We start from the raw sequence: 24,590 nt of genomic DNA, 5'->3' as shown, positions 1-24,590 counted from the left end.
CTTTGTTCTTATACCCTTTAAGCAAGTGTAACTCGCTGGTGTGGTGCAGGGAGACTATGTGTACATTGTGCACTATGGGGGTCATTCCGAGTTGTTCGCTCGTTGACGATTTTCGCAACGGAGCGATTAAGGCAAAAATGCGCATGCGCATGGTTCGCAGTACGCATGCGGTTAGTATTTTAACACAAAACTTAGTATATTTACTCATGCCCGAACTAAGATTTTTCATCGTTGAAGTGATCGGAGTGTGATTGACAGGAAGTGGGTGTTTCTGGGCGGAAACTGGACGTTTTCTGGGAGTGTGCGGAAAAACGCAGGCGTGCCAGGGAAAAACGCGGGAGTGTCTGGAGAAACGGGGGAGTGGCTGGCCGAACGCTGGGCGTGTGTGTGACGCCAAACCAGGAACGAAACTGACTGAACTGATCGCTATTTGTGAGTAAGTCTCGAGATACTCAGAAACTGCTAAGAATTTTCTATTCGCAATTCTGCTAATCTTTCGTTTGCAATTCTGCTAAGCTAAGATACACTTCCAGAGGGCAGCGGCTTAGCATGTGCAATGCTGCTAAAAGCAGCTAGTGAGCGAACAACTCAGAATCACCCCTTATGTGGATTAAATATGTAATGTGTTTTTATAGCTTTTCCATGCGATTACAAATACTACCGTAAATACTCATACCACACGCTAATACGCAGGCCCGCGGGAGCGACCATATGCAAATTGCGAATATGCGCACGCACGGCAGAACAAGTACGCGCACGGAGGCCATCTGTGTGCAGTTTGTACGTGATGTGTGTACTGAAATATTTTCGACTTCGACAGTCCACCCTTTGGCAGTCATCAATAACTGCCACACTTTACTACTAAACAGAAAATATTATCTACACAATATATACAAGTTTGGATGATCGGAGGAGAGCGGTAGGTGGGAAATGTGTAACCTAGTGGGATAGTAAAAAGCATGTATGTATGAATCAATGTCTGAGGGGCATGTATCATTGTGCCGTATATGTTCTAAATAAGCTTCGAGGTATTGCAAAGTATACATTAAATCCTTCTCATCCTGTATTAAGGGTCTGTAAATGGGCAAACAAACACTACCGAGCTCTTTTCGGCTTCTTATCCCAACAAATGGGGTGCACATTTAGTTGATGATACATGGAGGGGGAACATATGTGAGTGCTAGTATATGTGTATATCACCTGTAGACTATGTGTGCCATTAACTGGAGGTTGCAGAGATGAAAATAAGACACATATATAAAAATACATTCACATAAACATTTTGGGTAGGGTTGTCGTCTATTCCGGTGGGATGTATCTGGGCAGAGGGGGAGACAGAGAAAAACGGGTGAAAGAAACAGGCCATGAAATTCATTTTTACAATCCTTATCATATCACAGTTTCTATTGAGGGGTCATAAATTAAATCTGCTGCTGTAACAGCGCTCTCGCTCCTTAGACTCATCAAATTTGTTCTGTGCTTGCGCCGCATTAGAATTCGAACACACCTGAATATCAGACCAATAATTATGATGACTCCCCGGATACAAAGGAGAAACTTCCCCACACTCATAATGACATTTTGAGCCCACTCTCCTAACCCTCAGAACCATTTGCGTGGGTTCAACCATGAGACCCAGCCTATCAGTTCATTACCCACAGTCGCTAAGGTAAGGTTGTGCTTCCTCCTGAACTCCCACTTCCACTGTAAGATCTCATCCATCTTGTGATCGATGATCTCCGTAGGGTCGTCAGTGCTATTCATGATATACGTACAACACTTCACGCCATATTGAGTTGCCAGGGTAACACAGTACCCACCTGTCACGGCTGTGACGTAATTAAGGATCATCCTGTGCTGGATCAGTTCCTTCTTGTAGGCTTGTAACTCCCTTCCCGTATACCTAAAGATGTCATCATACATCTCGTTGATATTGTCTATCAGGTTCGCTAGCGCATGGATGTAGCTATAATTTATAGTTCCTCTGGCAGTACGGGTGATATCTAATGCGAGAAGGAACTGAATCCCGGTGGATTCATGGATCAAATCAGAGGCTGCGTGCTCTGCCCTATCTATGAGGTGCCTCTTGATGATGTGTTCGTAGTGGTTATGAGTATAAGGAGTCTGAGCACTGCAGTGAACGTCTTTCATTTTGTCGTGGGTTATGGTCATGACCTCTGGTAGTACCCTTCCAATGTAACACAATCCCTCAGAGCTCGGAGTAAGCCACTTGTATGCTTTCCTTCCACATATGAAATAGGCATCATCTGGGAGAACATAGGGGACAAAATGTAACATCACCATATTGCAAACTTTCCAGGTAAAGAAACCAATCCCTAGTTCTCTCATTTGTTTAGTACAAGTATCAGGCTGGATGATATGGGCACAATACCCTGACGATACTTTTCCAACCCACATGGTCTTGCTTCCACGTGTATACCTATACCAAAAATACCTCCCACTGTTGGCTATCTTGCGTACAAGTTCAGAGTCGATAGGAATCCTATCAGCTCTGTGTGAAAAAGTCATTGTCTGGTTATTCCACGTCACTTCCCAATTTCCTGGTTTTCGGAAATTGGAAATATTAAAACACAAGAGGGACCTATCTACATTGTACTTGTGGAGCTTCAAACTAGGGGGCCTAGATATATTGAATCTCTTGTCCACCGGTCTCCCACCCCGTAATTCGAGTACCTCATCTATTGCTAAAGGGTATGGTACTAATCCTGACTTACTCTGTCCTTGAGGTACCTGTGAGCACACTCAGCATTCTCTGTCTGGTTTAAGACCTTACCCACTAATGAGTGGTAATCACTCAACGGATTTCAGTCCATGTCGATATTAATGTTGGACTGACATCTCTGGATGCACTCGTCTTCGACTATGTTCTCACAATTCCAACAAATACAATATTCATCAGACAATAACCCTTCACATTGCCTCCGAGCTCCATGACTACAAGAGCGCTTACTGATACCAGCCTTTACTCGAGTGATGTGCTGCTCCTGAGATCCTACAAATTCGTACTCGCCATCAGAACCCATTCCAGATCGCCGCTCGACCTCTCTGGGACCCTCACCAAAACAAATTGTCCTGATCAAAAACAGAATTACAAGTAGAACCCGAAACGCAGTCTCTTGTGATAGATCCACAAGATAGGTTAGGGGAAAGAAGGAAAATAAGGAGGAGAAAAGAATGGAAAATACAGGGGGGGGGGTGAAAAAAGAAAATGGTGCGACAACAGTCCTTGATCTTGTTGCTCTCCGTGCTCAGGTGCTTTTCAACAGTCCTGCCTCTCAACTTTCCCGGAATAAACACTCTAGTGATACGAGGTTCTCTTCACCTTGCTCTTTGTCACGAGTTTTCTCCGGGTCAGCGACCTTCTTGCAGTGGGACGAGTGGACCCAAGTCTCTCTTTCAGCAACCTTTAATGCTGTCGTGCTGATTAACAAGACTTGGTACGGTCCTTCCCACCTGTCTATGAGGCAACCTGAGCGTAAGAAATTTTGAATCATCACATAATCCCCAGGCTCAATGTCATGACAATTACTGTTCGGTAGGTCAGGAATCACCAGCTTTAGATTTCTTTGTTGATTTCTCAGCTGCTGGCTCATCCTAAACAAATATTTCAGTTATTTCATTATTGCATTTCAAATCATCCTGAGGGTCTCATTACATGAGGTTGTCGACCAAAAAGAATTTCAAAGGGTGATAAGTTAAGCGGAGACCTGGGAGTGGCTCTGATACTGTACAACACTAATGGCAAAGCTTCTGGCCACAGCAATCCAGTTTCAGCCATCACGTTGCTCAGTTTGTTCTTAATAGTGCTGTTCACTCTCTCTACCTTCGCACTCGCCTGTGGTCGGTACGGAGTATGTAGCTTGCTATTAATTCCCATCAGTTTGCACATGACCTGAAAGACTTCACCTGTAAAATGGGTACCCCTACCACTTTCAATCACTCTAGGGATACCATATCTACACACAAATTCCTGCACAATTTTCTTTGCAGTGAACGTGACAGTATTTGTGGCAGCAGGGAACGCTTCTACCCAGTTGGAAAACACACCGATACATACTAACACATATTTCAAATTCCTACGGGGTGGTAACTGTATGAAGTCGATTTGTATTACCTGAAAAGGTCAGTCTGTAGGAGGGATATGGGATTGCTCTGTTGGTATTGTCTTACCAATATTCTTCCTCAAGCAAGTAAAACATGTCATTGCTCTCTTACCTGCATGAGAAGAAAATCCTGGCGCACACCAGTAGGCTCTTACCAGCTTGCACATACCCTCTTTACCCAGATGAGTCAGACCGTGTTCCGCCTCAGCTAGACTAGGAAGACATGCTCTGGGGGTCACTGGCTTACCTTGTCCATCTCTCCAGAGTCCTGGGGACTCCTAACCATACCCCTTCGCCTTCCAGACCGCCTTTTCCTGTAGGGAACACAAATTTTGCATTTCAATTACTGTTGTGTGTTATCAGTTGTGTGAAGTAGAACATCTGTGGAAAGCGAAAAAAGAGGGGAAATAATAAAAAGAAAATTGTCAGGTTTGCGTTCACCATCAGGCTGTCACACCATCATGCATATCGATGTCTGTACACAGTCTCCCTTCACCAGTATTCTCATTCTCCACCCTTTGTGCATGACCAGGCACACTGCAGTAATACTGGTGTCCTTGTGCTGGTGAGATATACTGGATTTGGGTAGAACTCTGAAGGACCGAGTAGGCATGTGGCGTTTGAACTGTAATCGGGTCCATGTATTGTACCCTCCTGTCGGTGTACGTAAGAGATGAGGAGGAAACTGAGAAGAAAAATCACATAGAGGTTAGTAACAGATAAGTTTGTAGAGGCAGAGAGGATTTTATAAAATTTGACAACTGGATTGGGCACTATGGGGAATGACTTTTCTACTTGGTCTACTCCCCTAAAAAAAATTCTATGTGTGTTATATCTCTACTGGGACTATCCCAGCCAACAATCCAGTGTCCTGTCCATCCTAAATTCATAGGGAACCCGGTATCTTTGAGATAATTTCCTCTACCTGTGATTGACATGAATCTAGAACAGTGAAATGTAACATTAGTCTTCGTGGGTATCTAACATACTTTGTACTTCCTGAGCGGGAGCACATTATATGTATTCCATATCTAACAAAGCTCCTGTTAAGTTAATCAGGGGCTATTTCTGCTAGAGAAAGAAGCAAAAGTTTAGAGGCCCCATCTTAACCCCAGCAAGTTTTGTCAAAGGGTAATGTTGCATATATTTCGTTCTTCCCATTAGCCGAATCTGTGTTTTCTATATGGCTCGTGATTCCTTACTATATGTCCCTTGGTCCCGTCTATGTGTTTAATGATGTGGCTTGTGTTTTCTGTCTAGGGGGTCTATACTGACTATGTGTCCTATTACTCCTACAATCTGTTGCAAAATGCCCTTCCTTTTTACAAATGTAACATATTCTCAGTCTTTTCCAAACAGCAGGGGTCTGGGGTTTGAGCTGATGAGTCTTTCCTGTCAGAGCCTGTATACTTACTGTCATCAGCTTCTCCTCCTGTTGTTCTCTGCGCCCAGCAATATTCTTGTGGTGTTTAATAGCGCACTCTCTAAGACAAGCTACTGTGACCCCTCTCCAATTAGGCAAAGATGTTTGCACCCTGTCCCTTAATGCCTTATTGAGCCCGTCCATTAGCACAGAGACAGCCACCTCCCTGTAATTCGCATTGTTCCCTATATCCGATACCCCAATGTATCGATCCATTATTTGCAGAGCCCGATGGAAATATTCAGATGCCATTTCATTTTCTCTCAGTTTTATGGAGAAAATTTTTCTCCACTTAACAGTAGTGGGGAAATACAACTCTAGTTGCATGTTAATTCATTCCACGTTCTCCTGATTGTGTTCGTCAGTCATAGGACCATCCGACTCTAATTTACAATCAGTAATACATTTTTGGGTGTCAATATTAGGGGGTAGGCACGCTCTCAAAAGTATCCGCCAATCTTTGTTTGCAGGTTCATATGCATTACACAGATCCTTTACATACTTCTGACATCTGGCTAAATGCTTTCGGGGATCGGGGAATTCTGAAATGATTGATCGCAGTTCTGATCTGGGTCACGGGCAATACTTTGCATTATTCCTGGTGAGGATTATTCCCTGCCTATCGGTTCCCCCATTGGGAGTTACTATTTCCAAGACAGGATGTAATCCTACCATTCCATTCCTAATTTGCTCACTGTGGGGTATTAATGTCTCTGTGTAATGAACAGTCTCACATGTCTGTGATCTCACCAGTCCTTTCAGTGGGGGATACTGTTACTGCTCTTACTGGTTGGACAGGGCCCACCTGAATTTCCTGTAAATCGATTGCCTGGATGAGGGCTGAGAGTGGGATGGATGCATCATTTTCCTCTGACCTATGACCTTGGAGAGAGTTCAAAACAGGATACAACTTGCACAGGTTAGGGTTAACACATTGCTTCTGCATTCTACTTTCATTTACAGATATACCATTGACTGTAGCCATCTTTTCCCCTTTGACCTGTGTCGGTAATGGTGTGTTTGTGCCCTCATTCCTGCTAGGTTTGGAACTTGCTTTGCGAGTTTGTTCCCTTTGCACCTCCCCCTCTTGTTGCCACAGGTTTAAACAATCGTTATGTCTTATCCTTTGTTTTCTGGATTTAATCCTACCTACATTCTGCAGTACCTCTGGTTCAAAGCTGCCCATCCTAGGGAATGATACCCTATCTTCCGCAGTCATACGTTCCCATTCATTGCAAAAAGCCTCCGTGTGTGAATTATATTTTTCACACATAATAAACCTTGCTGACCCTCTCGGCCGCAATTCTGATCTTCACGGTCCCAACTCTTCAGCCTGAACCCTAGCTACCAAACGTCTCTCACTTGAGCAACTGGCTCCCATAATTGTGGGCCTTTTCCCACAAACACCAAAATACTCAATGCAAGCAGACGGTGAAAGTTCTCTGAGCGCTCTTCACCCGCTCTCGCCCACGTTGGCAAGTACTACGATACACTGTCGATAGTGGATTGCGATGTACCCAACCTAGGGCCCCTAACTGGCTTCTATTCACTGGAAGTTTTTAGGCGTGACTTACCTTTTCCAGTGAATATCTACCGTTGGAGATTTTCCTGAGAGAGACCAGCGAAAACGTCCTATGCACTTATACACAAATCACGCTTGCGTATGCTCTACACGGCGCTAATGATACCACGGTTTTGTGCAAAAAGTTTGCACAAGGTTGCGTCACGTATCACACCCACAAACGCGCAGTCCAATCGCACAGCGTATAGGTACTTGTTACCTATCCGCTCTACGACCACTGGAATCGAATCACAAGCTGCGAAACCTCAGCCGGAGCGTAACAAAAAAACTATATGGGGTCACAATTCACAATTTCCTACCACGCTCCTGTGCAAGTCTCCTCACGACTTGCATACTTTTCTATCTATACTAACGTGAGTCAGCCGCCTCACGCCGCCAATCCTCCATGCACTTGGTGTACCAACGACGGGATCCCGAATTCCCGGGTTCAAATCCACTCACTCTTACTTTCAGCTCACACAAATACACAGCGTTTTTCTGTACAGAAAATTTTCACTCTTTCTGATTGGCAGCTTTACCCCAGAGGCAGTACAGTTTAAACAAAAGTCTTATACTAATCTGCTTTTGAAACCGGATAGTTATGTGCTATTGTATTTAAGGTATACTACCCCACCTTTTAATTGAACAAACTATCGTGTAATTTGTACTTAGCATGCGCACTCTTACGCACTTTGCGTAAACACGCGACCGTGCGTGCCTTTTACGCTGCGTGCGCGGTCCTGTACTATGTCCGAGCCACGTGTACAAAACGTGCATCCGCAATAAAACAAATCACACAACCTCTATAAATGTGAGCAATACAAACTATAATCGCTCACAAGCACAACCCACACTTGTTCTGTGTAACCCTTTATGACTGGGCCAGAACTGCGTTTTGTGTTTTTATAATTATTCCCTTAACACACTAATTCAAATTTATCTATATAGCAACAAATGTATCCGATTTCACACAGATCTAAACTGGTCTAGCAATCTATAGCTTGTGGCAACAATATGTGAGAGGGTATGCAAAGTATCGGTACCCTTTGTGTACGTTTTTGGCACACAAAAAAATTACACAGATTTTTAAATAGCTTTTTTTCCTGTTTACCTACGGGTTCTATCAGCACCTCTGCAGACTAGGCAGAGCAGACGCAATCTAACAGCACACAAATAGCGTTTTAAAACATCCAGCAACCAGAAAAAGGTTTAACGTAGATATCTTTCCACCCATTGCTGATAGATTAAAGTCTGCTATGACCTGCTAGCCTTTGAGTGTGTGAAAAAGCGGATCAAGCCCCCAATTGTAAATGTTGATTTACTTACAGGACTAAAAGCAATACTTAAAAACACACTCTATACACTTTAAAATCGAGCCGCTGCGCCCGCTGTAATCAATCCTTTTACCCTTATATTGGTTACACACCTTACGTACACAAGATCATACCGTGTACGCACTCTGCGTACGTACGCCGAAAGGGCGTAGTGACTACACAGTTTGCGTACACAGGCCTACGCGCTGTTAGCACAATGCAGCAGCCCGAGTGGCTGTAAATACACTTTAAACCTTAGAAAGGAAATGGGACACAACACCAATTGTAATTCAAAAACTATGTTGAGGTCCAACCCACAACGGTTATCTTTACTAGCAGGGGGTTACAACAATATTACAATACAATTAGAGAAAAAGGCTACAGTCAATGGTACATACGTTTGGTTTCGCCTGCGCTTCCCGGTCCGGTCCTCAGTCATCAAGGTAGATGACCTTCAGAGATTGAGAGAGTGACCTGGCCTGCAGCTGGCTATTTATACATTTGTCCAAAACCTAACACAATGGAAACTGTAATCTCTTTGTCCATTGGACACAGGGATGGACATTTACAGTACAGGAGAGGTCATAGGTCAGTTTGAATAGGTGGGCGATGTCTGGTCCAGGTGCAATTGCAGATGTTCTCCTCTGGGTTCCCGCCACATATCAAGTGTACAGTAAATACAGTTAATATTTATATTCTGCTCCTGCGCATAACTATTCGCAGGAGCGTGCGATCTTCTGCAAACCAACATCGGAATATTGCTCTTAAAATACCCTGCAGCTGGATACCAAACACCACCTTATAACCTGGTTCTGTCCACTCCTGTCCTGTAAAGGAGAATCCCTTTGTTCTTATACCCTTTAAGCAAGTGTAACTCGCTGGTGTGGTGCAGGGAGACTATGTGTACATTGTGCACTATGTGGATTAAATATGTAATAAGTTTTTATGGCTTTTCCATGCGATTACAAATACTACCGTAATTACTCATACCACGCGCTAATATGCAGGACCGCGGGAGCGACCATACGCAAATTGCGAATATGCGCACGCACGGCAGAACAAGTACGCGCACGAAGGCCATCTGTGTGTAGTTTGTACGTGATGTGTGTACTGAAATATTTTCGACTTCGACACTCTTGATGAAGACCCCACTCTCCTGGATGGAGATCGTGTCTGCTGAGGAAGTCTGTTTCCCAGTTGTCTACACCCGGAATGATGACCGCTAATAGAGCATTTACATGCCTTTCCGCCCAGCGGAAACCTCTTGTGGCTTCTGCCATTGCCGCTTTGCTCTTCGTTCCGCCCTAGCGGTTTACTTACGCCACTGCTGTTAAGTTGTCCGACTGAATTAAGACAGGCAGATCGTGAAGAAGATGTATCGCCTGCAGAAGGCTGTTGTAAATAGCCCTTAATTCCAGAATGCTTATTGCAGACAAGCTTCCCGGCTTGACCTTTTTCCCTGGAAATTCTTCTCCTTGAAAGACTGCTCCCCAGCCTCGGAGACGTGTATCCATGGACACCAGGATCCAATCCTGGATCCCGAACCTTCGTCTCTCTAGGAGGTGAGAACTGTGCAGCCACCACAGGAGAGATATTCTGGTCCTGGGAAATAGGATTATTTTCCGGTGCATGTGCAGGTGAGACCCGGACCACATGTCCAACTGGTCCCGCTAAAACCACTCTGGCATTTAACCTGCTCACCAAATGGCCTCGTAGGCTGCAAACATCGTCTTCATCAACGGAACGTATTGATGGATTTACACTGTTGCAAATCTGATCCGACTCTGGATCCTCAGATCTCTTTCCACTGGAACAAACAAACTCTCAACAGTTCTGTATCTAACCTTATTCCCAACTCCGACATCCGTGTCATTGGAATCAACAGTGATTCTGGCCAGTTCAGGAGCCAACCACTGTGTTGAAGAACTGTCAGAGAGAAAACAACGATTTGCAGCACCTGTTTCATGACCTCGCTATAGTCAGGAGAGCGTCCCAGTACAGAATAATAATGGCTTTTACTATTGAAGGAAAACCATCATACTGCCATCACTCCGGTGAATTGGCAATGACAAACCTGAATAGCAAACCCAGGTAAGCCTAATGCGGAAGAAACCGTACTTAGACCCTCTTTCTCCTTTTACAGATTGGAGAACCCTGCCCTGAGAGATTCCATCTTGTAGTTCAACTTCTTAAGTAGAATTTTTTTTTTTGGGGGGATTGTTCTGACCGAGCCGTCCGGGCTCAGAAGCACGAAAAAGCTAGAACAACAGCTTTTTTTTCTTTGTGTGACCGGGACAGCAGGACAATGGGGGTAATTCCAAGTTGATCGCAGCAGGATTTTTGATAGCAATTGGGCAAAACCATGTGCACTGCAGGGGAGGCAGATATAACATGTGCAGAGAGAGTTAGATTTGGGTGTGGTGTGTCAATCTGCAATCTAAATTGCAGTGTAAAAATAAAGCAGCCAGTATTTACCCTGCACAGAAACAAAATAAACCACCCAAATCAAATTCTCTCTGCAAATGTTATATCTGCCTCCCCTGCAGTGCACATGGTTTTGCCCAACTGCTAAAAAATTTCCTGCTGCGATCAACTTGGAATTACCCCCTAGGTTTTGCCCAATTGCTAACAAAAATCCTGCTGCGATCAACTTGGAATTACCCCCAATGTCCTGATCCTGACCCAATCTTGTATGGCGTCGAATACTACCTCCCCGTCCAGAGGAGAATCGGTAAGAACTATTTTAAAAATCAGTGAGGGGAATCGTCTGGAAACACCAGTATGTCTCCCTTGGGACTCTATTCTTAACTCACTGGTCCATGTCCATTCCAGGACTGACTGAAGAGTATTAGACGTGGTCCCACCGGTGTGGGCTCTCGCAAGATAGACCCAGTGACATGCGGTGGATGTGGTAGAAACAGAGGATGATTTCTGCTTCTGCAAACTTGAAAAAGGCTGCTAACCTCTTACCTTTTCACCTTCCTCTACCTGCAAAGAGGGGGAAAAACCGTATCCATCCGGTCGAAATGACTGCATCCTACAAAAATGCGTCACCAACCGTTGTGAGGGAACATAGCTCAAGAAGGTAGACTTACCAGTGGTATCTGCCGAGATCAACTTAACAAAGCCATCCCTAAACCAGGTTTCACCTTCATAGGGAAGATACTCCAGTACTTCTCGGAGTCAGCCTTAGCATGCCATTGGTGAATCCACAACGTCTTCCTAGTCGAGACCGCCATGGAAGTGGCCCGCGAACCCAAGAGTCCTACATCCCTTGTAGTCGCACGGCAGTATACTGCAATGATATAGACATGACTCAACTTCAGGAGTACCCTGCATACAACTACTCCCCCATGTGCATGTAATGCTAGTATAATCAACGTACACGCGGACACATAATCAGAGTATTACATATCTTCCTGCATACGATCCTTTGTGACAGAGCCCCGTGCAGAACAGGGGTGACTCTCACTTTCTTCTAGCCATGAGAAGGAATAACTTTACCTCAGCATTCATTATAAATATTTATATATATATATATATATATATATATATACATAAATATACCTTCAAATGCACCTATACACACCTATATCTATATATATCTAATACGTATACATATATCCTTTTGTCAGGAACAGCAGGGTCCCTAGTGACGTTAATACATTCCAATGTGTATGAACAGGTACTGAATGACGATTTTGTGGATCTGATCAGGAAACATTATGGTCGACATAAGAAACAATATTCGAGTCGATCTCAGGGAGTAGTAACTGGGCAAAATAACATTTTTGCGATCCCGAGGGGTCTGAGAGAAATCAATTCTATGAATATGACTCCCTCCATAAATATTATCGCGTCTGTGATCGTGCCACAGACCGATGTAACCTTACTATACATCAAACCCGGAAGTGAACAAGCCCGCACGGGCGAAACGCGTCTTCCACGGGGGGGGGGGGGGGGGGGACCGCTGATGGAGTGACTTTCTGACACCTTCACCTGCACCTGACCATGCCTTGATCTTATCTGAAACTTTTCATTCTGGTGATCGTAAGCCTAATCCTGTCCTGTGTTAATTATACACAGACAGCAGGATAATATCTGTGTAACACTATAATTTGTATTCCATTACACATCCCAGCTTTTTTGGTGTATATATATTGTCTGCTGTATTAGAACTCTGATTTAATTGACACTTTGTGTTAATCATACACAGACAGCAGGATAATATCTGTGTAATACCATATTTTGTATTCCACTACACATCCCAGCCTTTTTGTGTATATATTTTGTCTGCTGCTTTAGAACTCTGATTTAATTCTGAAATTGAATTTATATTTGTCCAATACCTTGAAGATAGCACCAGGCAGATACCTCACACCATTATTTTTTATCACCAGCAGAGGCCAGTATACAGCTACATGATTTCTTCCATTTGTAATTTCCAGTGCTACTTTATTTATTTACTGATGATAATATTGCATCTCGGATCCAGTCTTTTTTGACTCATGATATGTAATTCTTTAAATATGAATTAATTTCTACACCTTGTTCATCCCTAGGTGCACTATAACGTGCGCCAATATCAGTAAATTACTGTCAGAGGCCTAATAACTATTGTCTGGTGACACAGAATATCCCATTTTTCGCTTACCTTTTTCCAATACAGGTTGAGTATCCCTTATCCAAAATGCTTGGGACCAGGGGTATTTTGGATATGGGATTTTTCCGTATTTTGGAATAATTGCATACCATAATGAGATATCATGGTGATGGGACCCAAGTCTAAGCACAGAATGCATTTATGTTACATATACACCTTATACACACAGCCTGAAGGTCATTTTAGCCAATATTTTTTGTAACTTTGTGCATTGAACAAAGTGTGTCTACATTCACACAATTCATTTATGTTTCATATACACCTTATACACACAGCCTGAAGGTCATTTAATACAATGTTTTTAATAACTTTGTGTATTAAACAAAGTTTGCGTACATTGAGCCATCAAAAAACAAAGGTTTCACTATCTCACTCTCACTCAAAAAAGTCCGTATTTCGGAATATTCCGTATTTCGGAATATTTGGATATGGGATACTCAACCTGTATATAAGTGTACTGAATCATTGATTTTGTGCCTTTTTCTTGTCCTACTATTTTTCGTGGACTCTCATCCACGATCCACGGAGCATGATACCACGGATGTGGGATTTTGTGAGCCGTGCCTAACGTGGAAAGCAGATCCACACATTTCTTCCCTCTTTACTCATTCATTCCCTTTTCGTCTCTTCTATTGTTTCCATCTTTTTCTTTAATTTCCTATATAGGTGCACTCTCATTGGTGTACTTATCACATAAATTCTCTACTATCATACCACGCTGCAAATGCCCGATCTCGTCCGATCTTGGAAGCCAAACAGCGTTGGGCTGGGTTAGTACCGGGAGAGGAGACCCCCTGCGAATACCTGGTGTTGTAGAGTAGGAATTATTTTCCTTCCTATGTGAAGCGTGACGCCAACAGCAGTATCACCACTAACTCTGGTTCCTACCATATTTTCTTTCTACGCTAGGCTTACGACCAATAATCTTGGCATATGTTACAAAGTCAGGTTTTTTGAATTTTGGTGACCAGTAATTTCCGATTGTAAGCAGCCCTTTTGGAACTTACCTATCATTATCGCTATGACCACTCCGCGGTTCCATTAATGCAGACATTCTGTACTGGTCAAGGGGAATGGGGGTATGACTATCAAGTGTCTACAACCCTTTCAATCACTTATTGTGATAAAACAGACCAGAACATTTTCATTCTTTATCTGTAATATCTTTATTTTACATGGATCACTTCTATGGGTAATTATGTTTTTAAACTTTAAACATTAAAAATTATGTTTTATTATATTTTTTCTCATATATCATAAGAATTTTTCTACATTTCCAAAGAGTGCACCCACACAAGAGCCTTCTCTCTCTCCCTTTTGCTAGTACATGTATTTTCTGGCTCTGGGCGCACCACCAACTAGGACAGTGTTAATTAATTGAAAAAATTATATATTTTTTCCTCCTAATTTTCAAGGGTTTAATTGTCCGATTTTGGTTTTCACATATCAATACTATATCAATTTGACTGGTGCCCGATCACCCTTTGTCTAGTTATACATCATACTTGCCTACCTGACCCTCTCCATGAGGGAGAAAATGCTCTGTTCCTGGACTTTCCTGGTAATGTATGATTGCCATCACCTGTGGTGAAACACCTTTCTTATCAATTTACTAGCTCACCACAGGTGATGGCAATCATACATTACCAGGAAAGTCCAGGAACAGAGCATTTTCTCCCTCATGGAGAGGGTCAGGTAGGCAAGTATGCTATACATACATATACATATAGGTATAGCACTTTCTGATATCACATTATCATGTCAATATCCACCCAGTCAGATATAGTTGTTGCCAACAGGGTCACCCCTCACGTCTGTGTCTCCCATATAGTTTTCTCTCGGGAAAAATATATCTCTACTGACATGTTGACATTGATTTACATGTACCAAGTACTATTAGGAGTCGACAGCGCCGACATAGTCACTCCCTTTGTGGCAGAGCACTCAGCCTCAGATATGCCGACACACGTGTACCAAACACCCACCGACATTACACTGGCTATAAGGGATAGACCCCAGTACATTCTGTCATGGAAACACATAAGGAGTTTATCAGCTCATTTACACCGCGCTCATGATATAGTGCTTTTATTTTATAACTTATATTGCACCAAACAACTGTGTCCCCCCTCGTTTTTCACTCTGAACTATACAGCAGTGTTTTGGAAGGACTAGTGTCTCTGTGAGGAGAAAATGTCTCTGGTTAGAGCTGTGAGGGCTAAGCTACGCCCCCTTAATGGCACGCTTCAGTCCCGCTTATTTTTATATTTTTATACTGGCGGGGGTCTGTATTTAGTGCCTAGGCACTGTATACTCTGATGCAGGTGGCCATTGTGGTTTTTATGCTGCCCAGGGCGCCCCCTCTGCGCCCTGCAGTGCCGGTTTGTATGTGGGAGCATGGCGTGCTGCGCGGTACCTCAAAAGCCGTCACTGAAATCTTCTGCCGTCACTGAAGTCTTCTGATCTTTTTCTACTCACCCGGCTTCTGACTTCTGGCTCTGCAAGGGGGTGACTGCGCGGCTCCGGGAACGAGCATCTAGGCGTACCTAGCGATCAGACCCTCTGGAGCTAATGGTGTCCAGTAGCCTAAGAAGCAGAGCCTTGAAACTCACAGAAGTAGGTCTGCTTCTCTCCCCTCAGTCCCACGATGCAGGGAGCCTGTTGCCAGCAGGTCTCCCTGAAAATCATAAACCTAACATAAAGACTTTTTTCTGAGAAACTCTGGAGAGCTCCTCAGTGTGCATCCAGTCTCACTGGGCACAGAATCTAACTGGAGTCTGGGGGAGGGGCATAGAGGGAGGAGCCAGTTCACACACCTTTTAAAGTCTTAAAGTGCCCATGTCTCCTGCGGATCCCATCTATACCCCATGGTTCTTGAAGCATCCCCAGCATCCTCTAGAACCTATGAGAAATATCATTGTCTTTTCTTCAACAAATAGATCTTACTAACTTTGGGACTCATTTACATTTGGATGTAAGTCATTTTCATGACACGCCTCTCCGAAGTAGCAGTACACGCCCACGCTGAAAGGTGTTACTTTCACAATCTCCCTGAAATGCTTTTTCAAAAGTAGGCAAGTATGGCTCATGGTGGGAATTAAACTGATGACCTCAGTGCTGTGAGGCAGTAGTGCTAACCATTACACCATCAGTACTGTTTTATTAAGTACTATATTTGTTGGTTAGAAGTCTATCTTGACCCCATTGGTTTATTATATAGTCTAAGTTGGTATTAGTGACTTTATACAGCTGAGCTGGACATAGTGGCACTGTATAGCACTGTAGCAGGTGTACACAGTACTACCCACTGTGACACAGGCACATACCTCCCAACATGACCGTCTCCAGGAGGGACACAATGCTCTGCTCCTGGACTTCCCCCTTAATTTATAATTGCCATCACCTATGCTGAAACAACTTTCTTATCCAATTCACTTGTTCAAAACAGGTGCAGACACTCATACATTAAGAGGAAAGTCCAGGAGCAGAGCATCGTGTCCCTCCTGGAGAGGGTCATGTTGGGAGGTATGCAGGCAGGCATTGCATGACTGTTTACAATTGTAAGTGCTGCCCCTAGTGGAGGAGACTCTCATGTAACCATAGCAACGCCTCCCAGGACCAGCCTTTCCGGCGCTCTCTGATGACGACAGCAGGTCGGTCACGTGCTGCGCGGTTGCTAGGGATGACGCAGGGCGCACGCAATCTTCAGACGTCCGTTGTTAAGGGATTCGTCACGGTGACGCGACGGGTGCTGTGTCCAGGCCAGGCCGCGAGGAGGCGCCGGGGCCGGAGAGAGAAGAAGGCCCGGAGAAGGGAAGGGGGATGTAGCGCGCAGGAGCCGCCGGCAGACGAGCTAGAGCACCATGAGAAGATGTGCCGGTGAGCAGCTGTCGCTGTGTCCGCACGGGCTGCTGGTGTGCTGGGCTGCCTGCTTGTCTCTGGATGTCTAGGCCGGGGTCGTAAAGCCCTACTGCCGGGGTGGAACTACAAGTCGCAGCCTGCCCCTGGGCCTGTAGTCCCCAGACAGCCGGAGAGCCCTAGGCCTGGTTTCCTCTGGTGTCAGCGAGGCCTGGCAGAGACATGTCTAGGTCTGTGTGCTGCGTGTGAGTGCGGGTTTCTGACTGGCTATTGTCTTTGGGGGTTCTGAGGGGCCACTAATTAAGCAAGGGCACTACATAGATGGAGGTGAGGGATGACTCTGGCTCCCTGCATGTGAGACCCTTGTCTTTAGGGAAGAGGTTACATGGGAATGCCTGCCACTCTGCAAACAATAGATTACAGGGAAAGCCCTGCCAGCCAACTGCGAAGTAGAGATTACAAGGGAAGCCCTGTCAGACAGGCGGGGTGTGCAGGTGAAGGGGGGTGAAGTTGGCTCCGCTTGCAGGTGGGGTGTGCAGGGGAAGACCTGTTGGCTCCGCTTGCAGGTGAGGGGTGTGCAGCGAAAGCCCTGTTGGGCAGATGGTGTGTGCAGGGGAAACCTGTCGGCTCTGCTTGCAGGCGGGGTGTGCAGGGGAAGACCTGTTGGCTCCGCTTGCAGGTGGGGTGAGCAGCGGAAGACCTGTCCGCTCCACTTGCAAGTGGGGTGTGCAAGTGAGGACCTCTCGGCTCCACTTGCTGGTGGGGGTGTGTAGGGGAAGCCCTGTTGGCCAGATGGGGTGTGCAGGAGAAACTGTCGGCTCAGCTTGCAGGCGGGGTGTGCAGGTGTAGGCCTGTCGGCTCAGCTTGCAGGCGGGGTGTGCAGGGGAAGGCCTGTCGGCTCCGCTTGCAGGCGGGGTGTGCAGGGGAAGGCCTGTCGGCTCCGCCTGCAGGCGGGGTGTGCAGGGGAAGGCCTGTCGGCTCCGCCTGCAGGCGGGGTGTGCAGGGGAAGGCCTGTCGGCTCCGCCTGCAGGCGGGGTGTGCAGGGGAAGGCCTGCAGGCGGGGTGTGCAGGGGAAGGCCTGTCGGCTCCGCCTGCAGGCGGGGTGTGCAGGGCAAGGCCTGTCGGCTCCGCCTGCAGGCGGGGTGTGCAGGGCAAGGCCTGTCGGCTCCGCCTGCAGGCGGGGTGTGCAGGGCAAGGCCTGTCGGCTCCGCCTGCAGGCGGGGTGTGCAGGGGTAGGACTGTCGGCTCCGCTTGCAGGCGGGGTGTGCAGGGGTAGGCCTGTCGGCTCCGCTTGCAGGCGGGGTGTGCAGGGGAACCCCTGTCGGCTCCGCTTGCAGATGGGGTTTGCAGGGGAACCCGTCGGCTATGCTTGCCATGGGGTGTGCAGGGAAAGCCCTGTCAACTCTGCTAGAGGGTGAACGGGTGGCTAAAAAGGTACCAGGAAATCATTGTGAACATTGTTGCAGGGAGAAGGGTGTAGGGATGCTTTGGCATCCTGCTTCATGGTGGAGGGTCCAAGGGAAGCCTTATTGCTCCTACTGCAAGGATGAGGGTGCAGGGAAGCCTTATTGCCCTGTTGCAGGGATTTAGGTGAAGCGAAGCCTTATCAGCCCTATTAGAGGGTACAGGGGAAGCCTTGGTGGGCCAGCTGGTAGAAGGAAGGCTTGTATGTAAGATTGCTTTACGGAACAGAAACCTGAACATCTGATTGCCTGTCTGCAAGGATGATTGTGAAGGTATACTGTCTGCATGGATATACTGCAGCAAAGGAGCCCAGTCTGCTTCTTTGCAGGTAGTGGGTGAACTCCATCTGCAAGGAGTTCCTTCATCTGCATCTTGTAATCTAATGTGCATTTTTAATAATAGAAACTAACAGGCCATGTATATATTTACATCAGTACGTATGCTAGTAGATGAGTTTTGTGTTTTAAATAGGAACATGTTGTTTATATTTGGTTGCTTTGACTGTGGTCCATGGCCACACTGGTGTGTTTGTGTAGGATAAGTTTATCCATAGGAGATGTACAGTACAGCACTGTGTATGTAAATAATAAATGTAAGTGATAAGCCTGTGTGGTGTTTAGTGCTACTCTATTTTACTGCGATAAGTCTATCTATCTGTGTTTAAATACTGAAAATATATATGTGTGTATGTATGTATATGTGTATGTATATATCTATCTCTACAATAACTGAATGTCTGCATCGAATTATGCTAATAGGAAATTATTACACACTGCTTTGCATCTGTTCTTATTTCTTTGAGGCCAGAGCGTCTGTAGCCAAGATTCTGACTAGCTATGGGTGGATCATTGAGAAGTTACCACAGTAAACCATTACTGCTCCCAAAGTTACATTGCCTTATATTCACTATCTCTTTGTTTCAGAGGTCAACCACTGGGAAGTTAGTTTGTGCAGCCTACTGTACATATGTTTTTATTCTATTTGGTTCAGATGTAAGAAAAACAATATAGGGTAAACGTTTCACTATTCATTGTTCGCTGTTGTCATACATATTGACTTTGCTGTGTTTTCATGTAGTGTGCTGACGGTAGTTCTATTTATGGTACATGGCATACGTCACTTCACTTGTGCTGCTATGCTGCCTTTTATTATAGATTTATTTACAGCATAAGCAATCATTCACCCTCTTATATTGCATTAGAGTGATGTGGTTTTACCACGGATATCTTGTGATTATTACTGGGTCACCTTTCAGTGGTTGAGAGAAGGCAATGAAATGTCTTTTGGTTATTACATTCTCCATAGTTAATTATCAGCTTTCATGTCACCGCTAGTTTGTACTACGTTGGCATTATGGTTGTCAACCAGCCGCAGTCCCCCTAGCCACCCCCACAAGCCTCCTGATGTGTCACCCAGCGCTGCTCCTCATCATTTCACTCTTTTAATATATTTGTTCAGAAGAAACAAAATTTGGCACGTCCTGAATAAATGTGTACAATTTGTCAGTTTAGGGATGAGTTCAGGGCATGTGGCCCGCTGAGTTGGCGTGGCCTGGTTGCTTTAGGGCATCACTTTTTTTTTTTTAGCACTTAGTTATTTTTCTACCTATGTAACACTTTTTAGTATACTCCTTTTTACCTTACTCCCGTGTGCTGCTTTTAACGCATATCTGATGCTTCTTACTTATTAACACTTCAACCTCTTACGAGTGTGGCGCCTTGGGGTGTTTAGCCTGTGCTGACTTGGGGGGGGGGGGGGGGGGGGTCCTGTGTCTTGGACTTGAACCTTAGTGTTAGGGACCCACTAGATGAGGTCACCTGGTCATTGGTTGGTGGGTGCGTATTTTTTGTCCAAAAATCATGCTGAGAACCTCCATTTTGCTCTGTTAGATTACAGAGTTTATAACAATTTTTCTGATTAGCAGTGCTTGGTATTATAGAGTGTGCATCTGCAACTTTTTTCATCTGTGTGGAGGTACAAGTCTCAATATGATAGCACTTCTCATTATGTTTAGAACTAAGGTGTGCATTACAAGGTCATTGTCCCCCTGCCTCCTCCCCCTCCATATATTTGTTGGCAGGTCTTCTTCATGTAATCTATTGTCTCTCTACTAATTTGATCCTTTCTTCTGCAGTTCTTAGACCTAGAAGATGCCCACAGGATGCATGTGGTGTCATCACCAACCATTACTGCTGGACACCCATGAAGCTAACCGAAAGCCATAGAGGCCCTATTAAGAGCAGGAAGCACCATGAAGCCTGCATACGAACGGAGCCAGGAATGTCTTCCACCAAAGAAACGCGATCTGGCCCAGAGCGCTATGAACATAGAGGTGCAGCCCAAGGTGGATAACTCCTCGGCTAATGACAGCCTCACTAATGAGACCTCAAACTGGCCTAGAGGAGTACTGGTGGCAGCTGGACAAGGACAGGGAGTTAGGTATGAAGTGTCCGGTGAAGGGACCGAGGCTGTCACTATGGATCAGTATGGAAATCTGTACAAACTTGCTGTGCCATCTGCTACCTTCTCCCCATCAGGCCTTCACTCTGTGGTGAACATGGGATCTCTTCCTCCCTCTTTTAATGTAGCATCGCCATTAATCCAGCACTCAGGCATCACATATCCACCTATTCATTATACCCCCATCTCTCACACATCTGTGCAGTTTCTTGGTTCTCCTTATGCCGTTCCATATGCTGTTCCCCCAGGGTTCCTTCAACGGGCTGTAATATCGCCACCTGCTACTTTGGCTGCTTCTCATGTTCCCCACTATGTGCCATATAACTCCATCTTGTCTGAAGTTGTGACCCCTCCCCCGCAGACTCCGCCACCTCACTCTTACAGCAAAGTTACTACAGCGCAATCTCCCTCTGTGCTTATGGGTGTGGTACCCGTTGATGTCACAAAGGGAAGAGTCCCTGTGTTCTATCAGCATTCTTCTCAAATGTCAGCCAGTTATCCTGTGCATGAGATGCTCCTGACATGTCCTCCCAATCCAGTCCATAGCCCAGCCAGCCACAGTGACAAAGAAGGTTTGATAACCTCTACCAATGGGACTCAGAGGGGGTCTGACTGTACCTCTGGCCGGCGAGGGAGCCAGACTGTAGACAGATATGTGCATAATACAGATGAAGATCATATGAGAGGTCAAGGTGACAATCTGTTAGACTGTGATGCGTACTCAGGACATGTAACACCAAGGACAGAGGTTACTATGATGACCCACAGGAGCACTCCTGACACAGACTTAGAAGTGCAGAGAGTGGTTGGGGGAATGGTTTCCCAAGAGTTCTGTGCACCTTCACTTCAGAGAGTTCAGAGGAAAGACCGGATGAGTCCGTTAAATCTTTCCAGCAATATTAAACATGACTCAAAACGAGGAAGTCGAAATTTTCCAAGTCCATCAAGGGGAGAGCTCAGAGGTGTGTACAATGTACAGCACACACTCAAATACACAGAGAAAAATGCACTTATATCAAACGGAGAGTCAACGCAAGGAACAATGAGTCCTGCAGACAGCTTAGCGTCAGCCGCTTCCCATCATGCCTCTAAGACCCAAGGGACAGAATCTCCACAAGTGGTGTGTGGAGACGCCCAATCAGACAGAGATTCTCCACAAGCAGGTCCTGCCCAGCCTCCACCTTCTACCACACTACCCTCGCACTTCATGAAAGGGGCCATCATCCAGCTGGCCACTGGAGAACTGAAGAGGGTAGAAGACCTACAGACCCAGGACTTTGTGCGCAGCGCAGAGGTAAGCGGTGGCCTTAAAATAGATTCCAGCACAGTGGTGGATATCCAGGAGAGTCAGTGGCCGGGATTTGTGACTCTTCATTTTGTAGTCGGAGAGCAGCAGAGTAAAGTCTGCCTGGATGTTCCTCCTGAGCACCCATTCTTTGTGTATGGGCAAGGCTGGTCATCGTGCAGCCCCTCACAGACTGCGCATCTGTTTGCACTTCCCTGCCATCGGCTCCAAGTGGGAGATGTTTGTATATCAATAAGCTTGCAGAGCATAACTAAGAACGGTGCGTCACCAGCAAGCAGTGCGTCCACACATCCGGCCCTGCCGCACCCTGTTGAAAAAGCAGTGTTACAATCTAGGGAGTGCCCCCTGTTGTCAGAAAGAGATAGCGGTAAGCAAAATCAGCTTCAGAACGATGGCATGGTGCAGGGTTCCTATGCCCAAGCCGTGTGCCCTCTTCCTGCAGCTCAGTCAAGCTGGTCAAACCCAGGAGTCCAAAGATATAGTGGGCAGAGCATAGAAGCCCGACCCTCGCCTTCACGACACTCTTTCATTCCGCAGGAGGTAAAGCTGTCCATTGAGGGTCGGTCAAATGCGGGGAAGTAATCAATAGATACACAAATGCCCCATCTGCAAGCGGAATAGATTTGCACAGTTAGAGTACAGGGATAATCATGGAAACTGCGGCTGGCTCCCTGCGGCTGCTGGAGAAATAAAGTGGGAGGGTACTGTCTCTATTGCACAGATACTGCCTGTTGTTCAGTAAGAAAATTAAAAGCTTTTATTTTCTTGGTAATCTTTTGAACTCAATCGTACTTCTATACATGTATTGTTCTCCTCCGTGCTTTATGCCTGGTGGGGGGAAGTGTAGGAGAAGGTAAAATCAATATTTTCATCATAGGTTGAAGAGAAGAGACAGACATTATTTTGGTATGAGTCTTCCTGGCATGCTAGGCTTCCAGAAAATGTCCGCTGGCTCTCCAATCTCATTGACCACGCTCTTTAGATTACCATTTTTTTTTGTCTTCAGTTGTTTGGGCACAAACACCTTAACTAGTTTTGTGGTTCCAACAAGGCGTGTTGTAGCATTGTTTTTGCACCACTGCCTACTCAGGACATCGGACGGAAACAGACCAGCTGACATTCCTGAGATAGCGGCTCACCGAGATCCAGCAGGGTTCCTGATCACCCAAACACACCCAAAGTGCAATAAAAGGTATATATCCAGTTGTAGCATGGACCCTGGCTCTCCTGCACGAGACGTTAGAGATTATATATATATATATATATATATATTCTCAGATCTGGAATACACTTGGCGTGTAGTAGTAGTATAATATTTTTTTATTGAAAACTTTCCACACTGTTAAATTCTGCTTTAGGAGACACCTGTACCTATTCTGGACATCACTGGACACTACATTCATCCCCCGCTCCCATCCCCTCCCCCATATCTCTCTAAAAAAAGACCAGATGAGTCACTGGATACATTAATAAGACATATAGATATATAAATGTGTGCGCTTAAACAGGAGGGCAAATAATATGGAAAAGCAGTTTCATATCTCTGGTGTATTGCGCAGGGGGTGGGGCTTATTGTATTGCTCAGTCTTTAAGTAACGTGCAAACAGAACGATGGAAGAGTAAAGTGAGAGGCCGTGTTCCTACTGCCTCAGACTTCAGTGTTATATTATAACAGGTACTGTTTCAGAGAGACCCTTTGTGCAGTCACCTAGTGTGACTGGAATGGGACGCGTAGGTCATTACATCCAGTACCCAGAACACAAGTTTGATATAATTAATCAATAACCTATTATGCATCTTACCAAGCCTTAGACATAGGCAGGTGCTTCTACCCTATTGTGCTACCTGATCTTTAACAGAGCATTAATCTATATTTTGTTGTGCTTATTTTGTAACTGTTTTAAATAAATCAATTTGTACTGTATATTTGTATTCCAGCTGAGAAGCATTTTAGTTTTATTTTATCTCCCCCCTCCCCCCCTATTGAAAATCTCTGTACCTGAGCTATACAAAGACTGTATTTTCCTGCTAAATCACATTTTACATATGTAAGCATTATATGTACCAAAATGCCTATATAAACACATAGCTCTTTTTTTTCTGGGTGTGTGTGAGTTTCTCGGGCCCCGGTTCCATTAGACATACAAAGCAATGGTAAAGGAAAAATGTATCCACAACTCGGCCATCCAGCCATCATGGGTTTGCATAAAGATTCTCTGTGCATGTAGTTCAGTGGCATCAGCAGGGTTATTCCTTATTTGATGATAATGGTTAAAACCAGGGACGTGCAGTCAGGGGAGGCACTGCCTCCCCTGTCATTAATGATTACAGTAATATAAAGAAGATACTTATGACACATTCTGTCATAAGTATCTTCTTTACATTATTCTAATCATTTTAAGGCATTAAATTAGTTTG

At 45.2% G+C, this 24,590-nt stretch overlaps 1 protein-coding gene and 1 pseudogene across 2 annotated transcripts; both read left to right on the top strand.

Moving 5' to 3' along the window:
- The first annotated feature begins 13,784 nt into the window (after positions 1 to 13,784).
- On the top strand, positions 13,785 to 13,903 carry LOC134970533 (5S ribosomal RNA; annotated as a pseudogene).
- Positions 13,904 to 16,729: 2,826 nt separating this feature from the next.
- ATXN1L (ataxin 1 like) lies at positions 16,730 to 24,269 on the top strand. Of its 2 annotated transcripts, none has more exons than XM_063945481.1 (2): positions 16,730 to 16,963; positions 20,541 to 24,269. In XM_063945481.1, exon 2 carries the CDS (start codon positions 20,658 to 20,660, stop codon positions 22,752 to 22,754), a length of 2,097 nt encoding a protein of 698 aa, XP_063801551.1. In that variant the 5' UTR covers positions 16,730 to 16,963; positions 20,541 to 20,657; the 3' UTR covers positions 22,755 to 24,269. The 2 variants fall into 2 exon arrangements, with proteins under 2 accessions (XP_063801551.1, XP_063801552.1); XM_063945482.1 differs by lacking the exon at positions 16,730 to 16,963 and adding an exon at positions 17,027 to 17,172.
- The last annotated feature ends 321 nt before the right edge of the window (positions 24,270 to 24,590 follow it).

This window comes from Pseudophryne corroboree, chromosome 11 (genome assembly GCF_028390025.1).
Source record: "Pseudophryne corroboree isolate aPseCor3 chromosome 11, aPseCor3.hap2, whole genome shotgun sequence".
NCBI lineage: Eukaryota > Metazoa > Chordata > Amphibia > Anura > Myobatrachidae > Pseudophryne > Pseudophryne corroboree.
Note: the sequence above shows the minus strand (reverse complement) of the source record. Positions and strands in the feature narration are given on the sequence as shown.

Bases quoted from the DNA above. Each gene is read 5' to 3' on its own strand.
- ATXN1L (XM_063945481.1), top strand. From the start codon at position 20,658: ATGAAGCCTGCATACGAACGGAGCCAGGAATGTCTTCCACCAAAGAAA.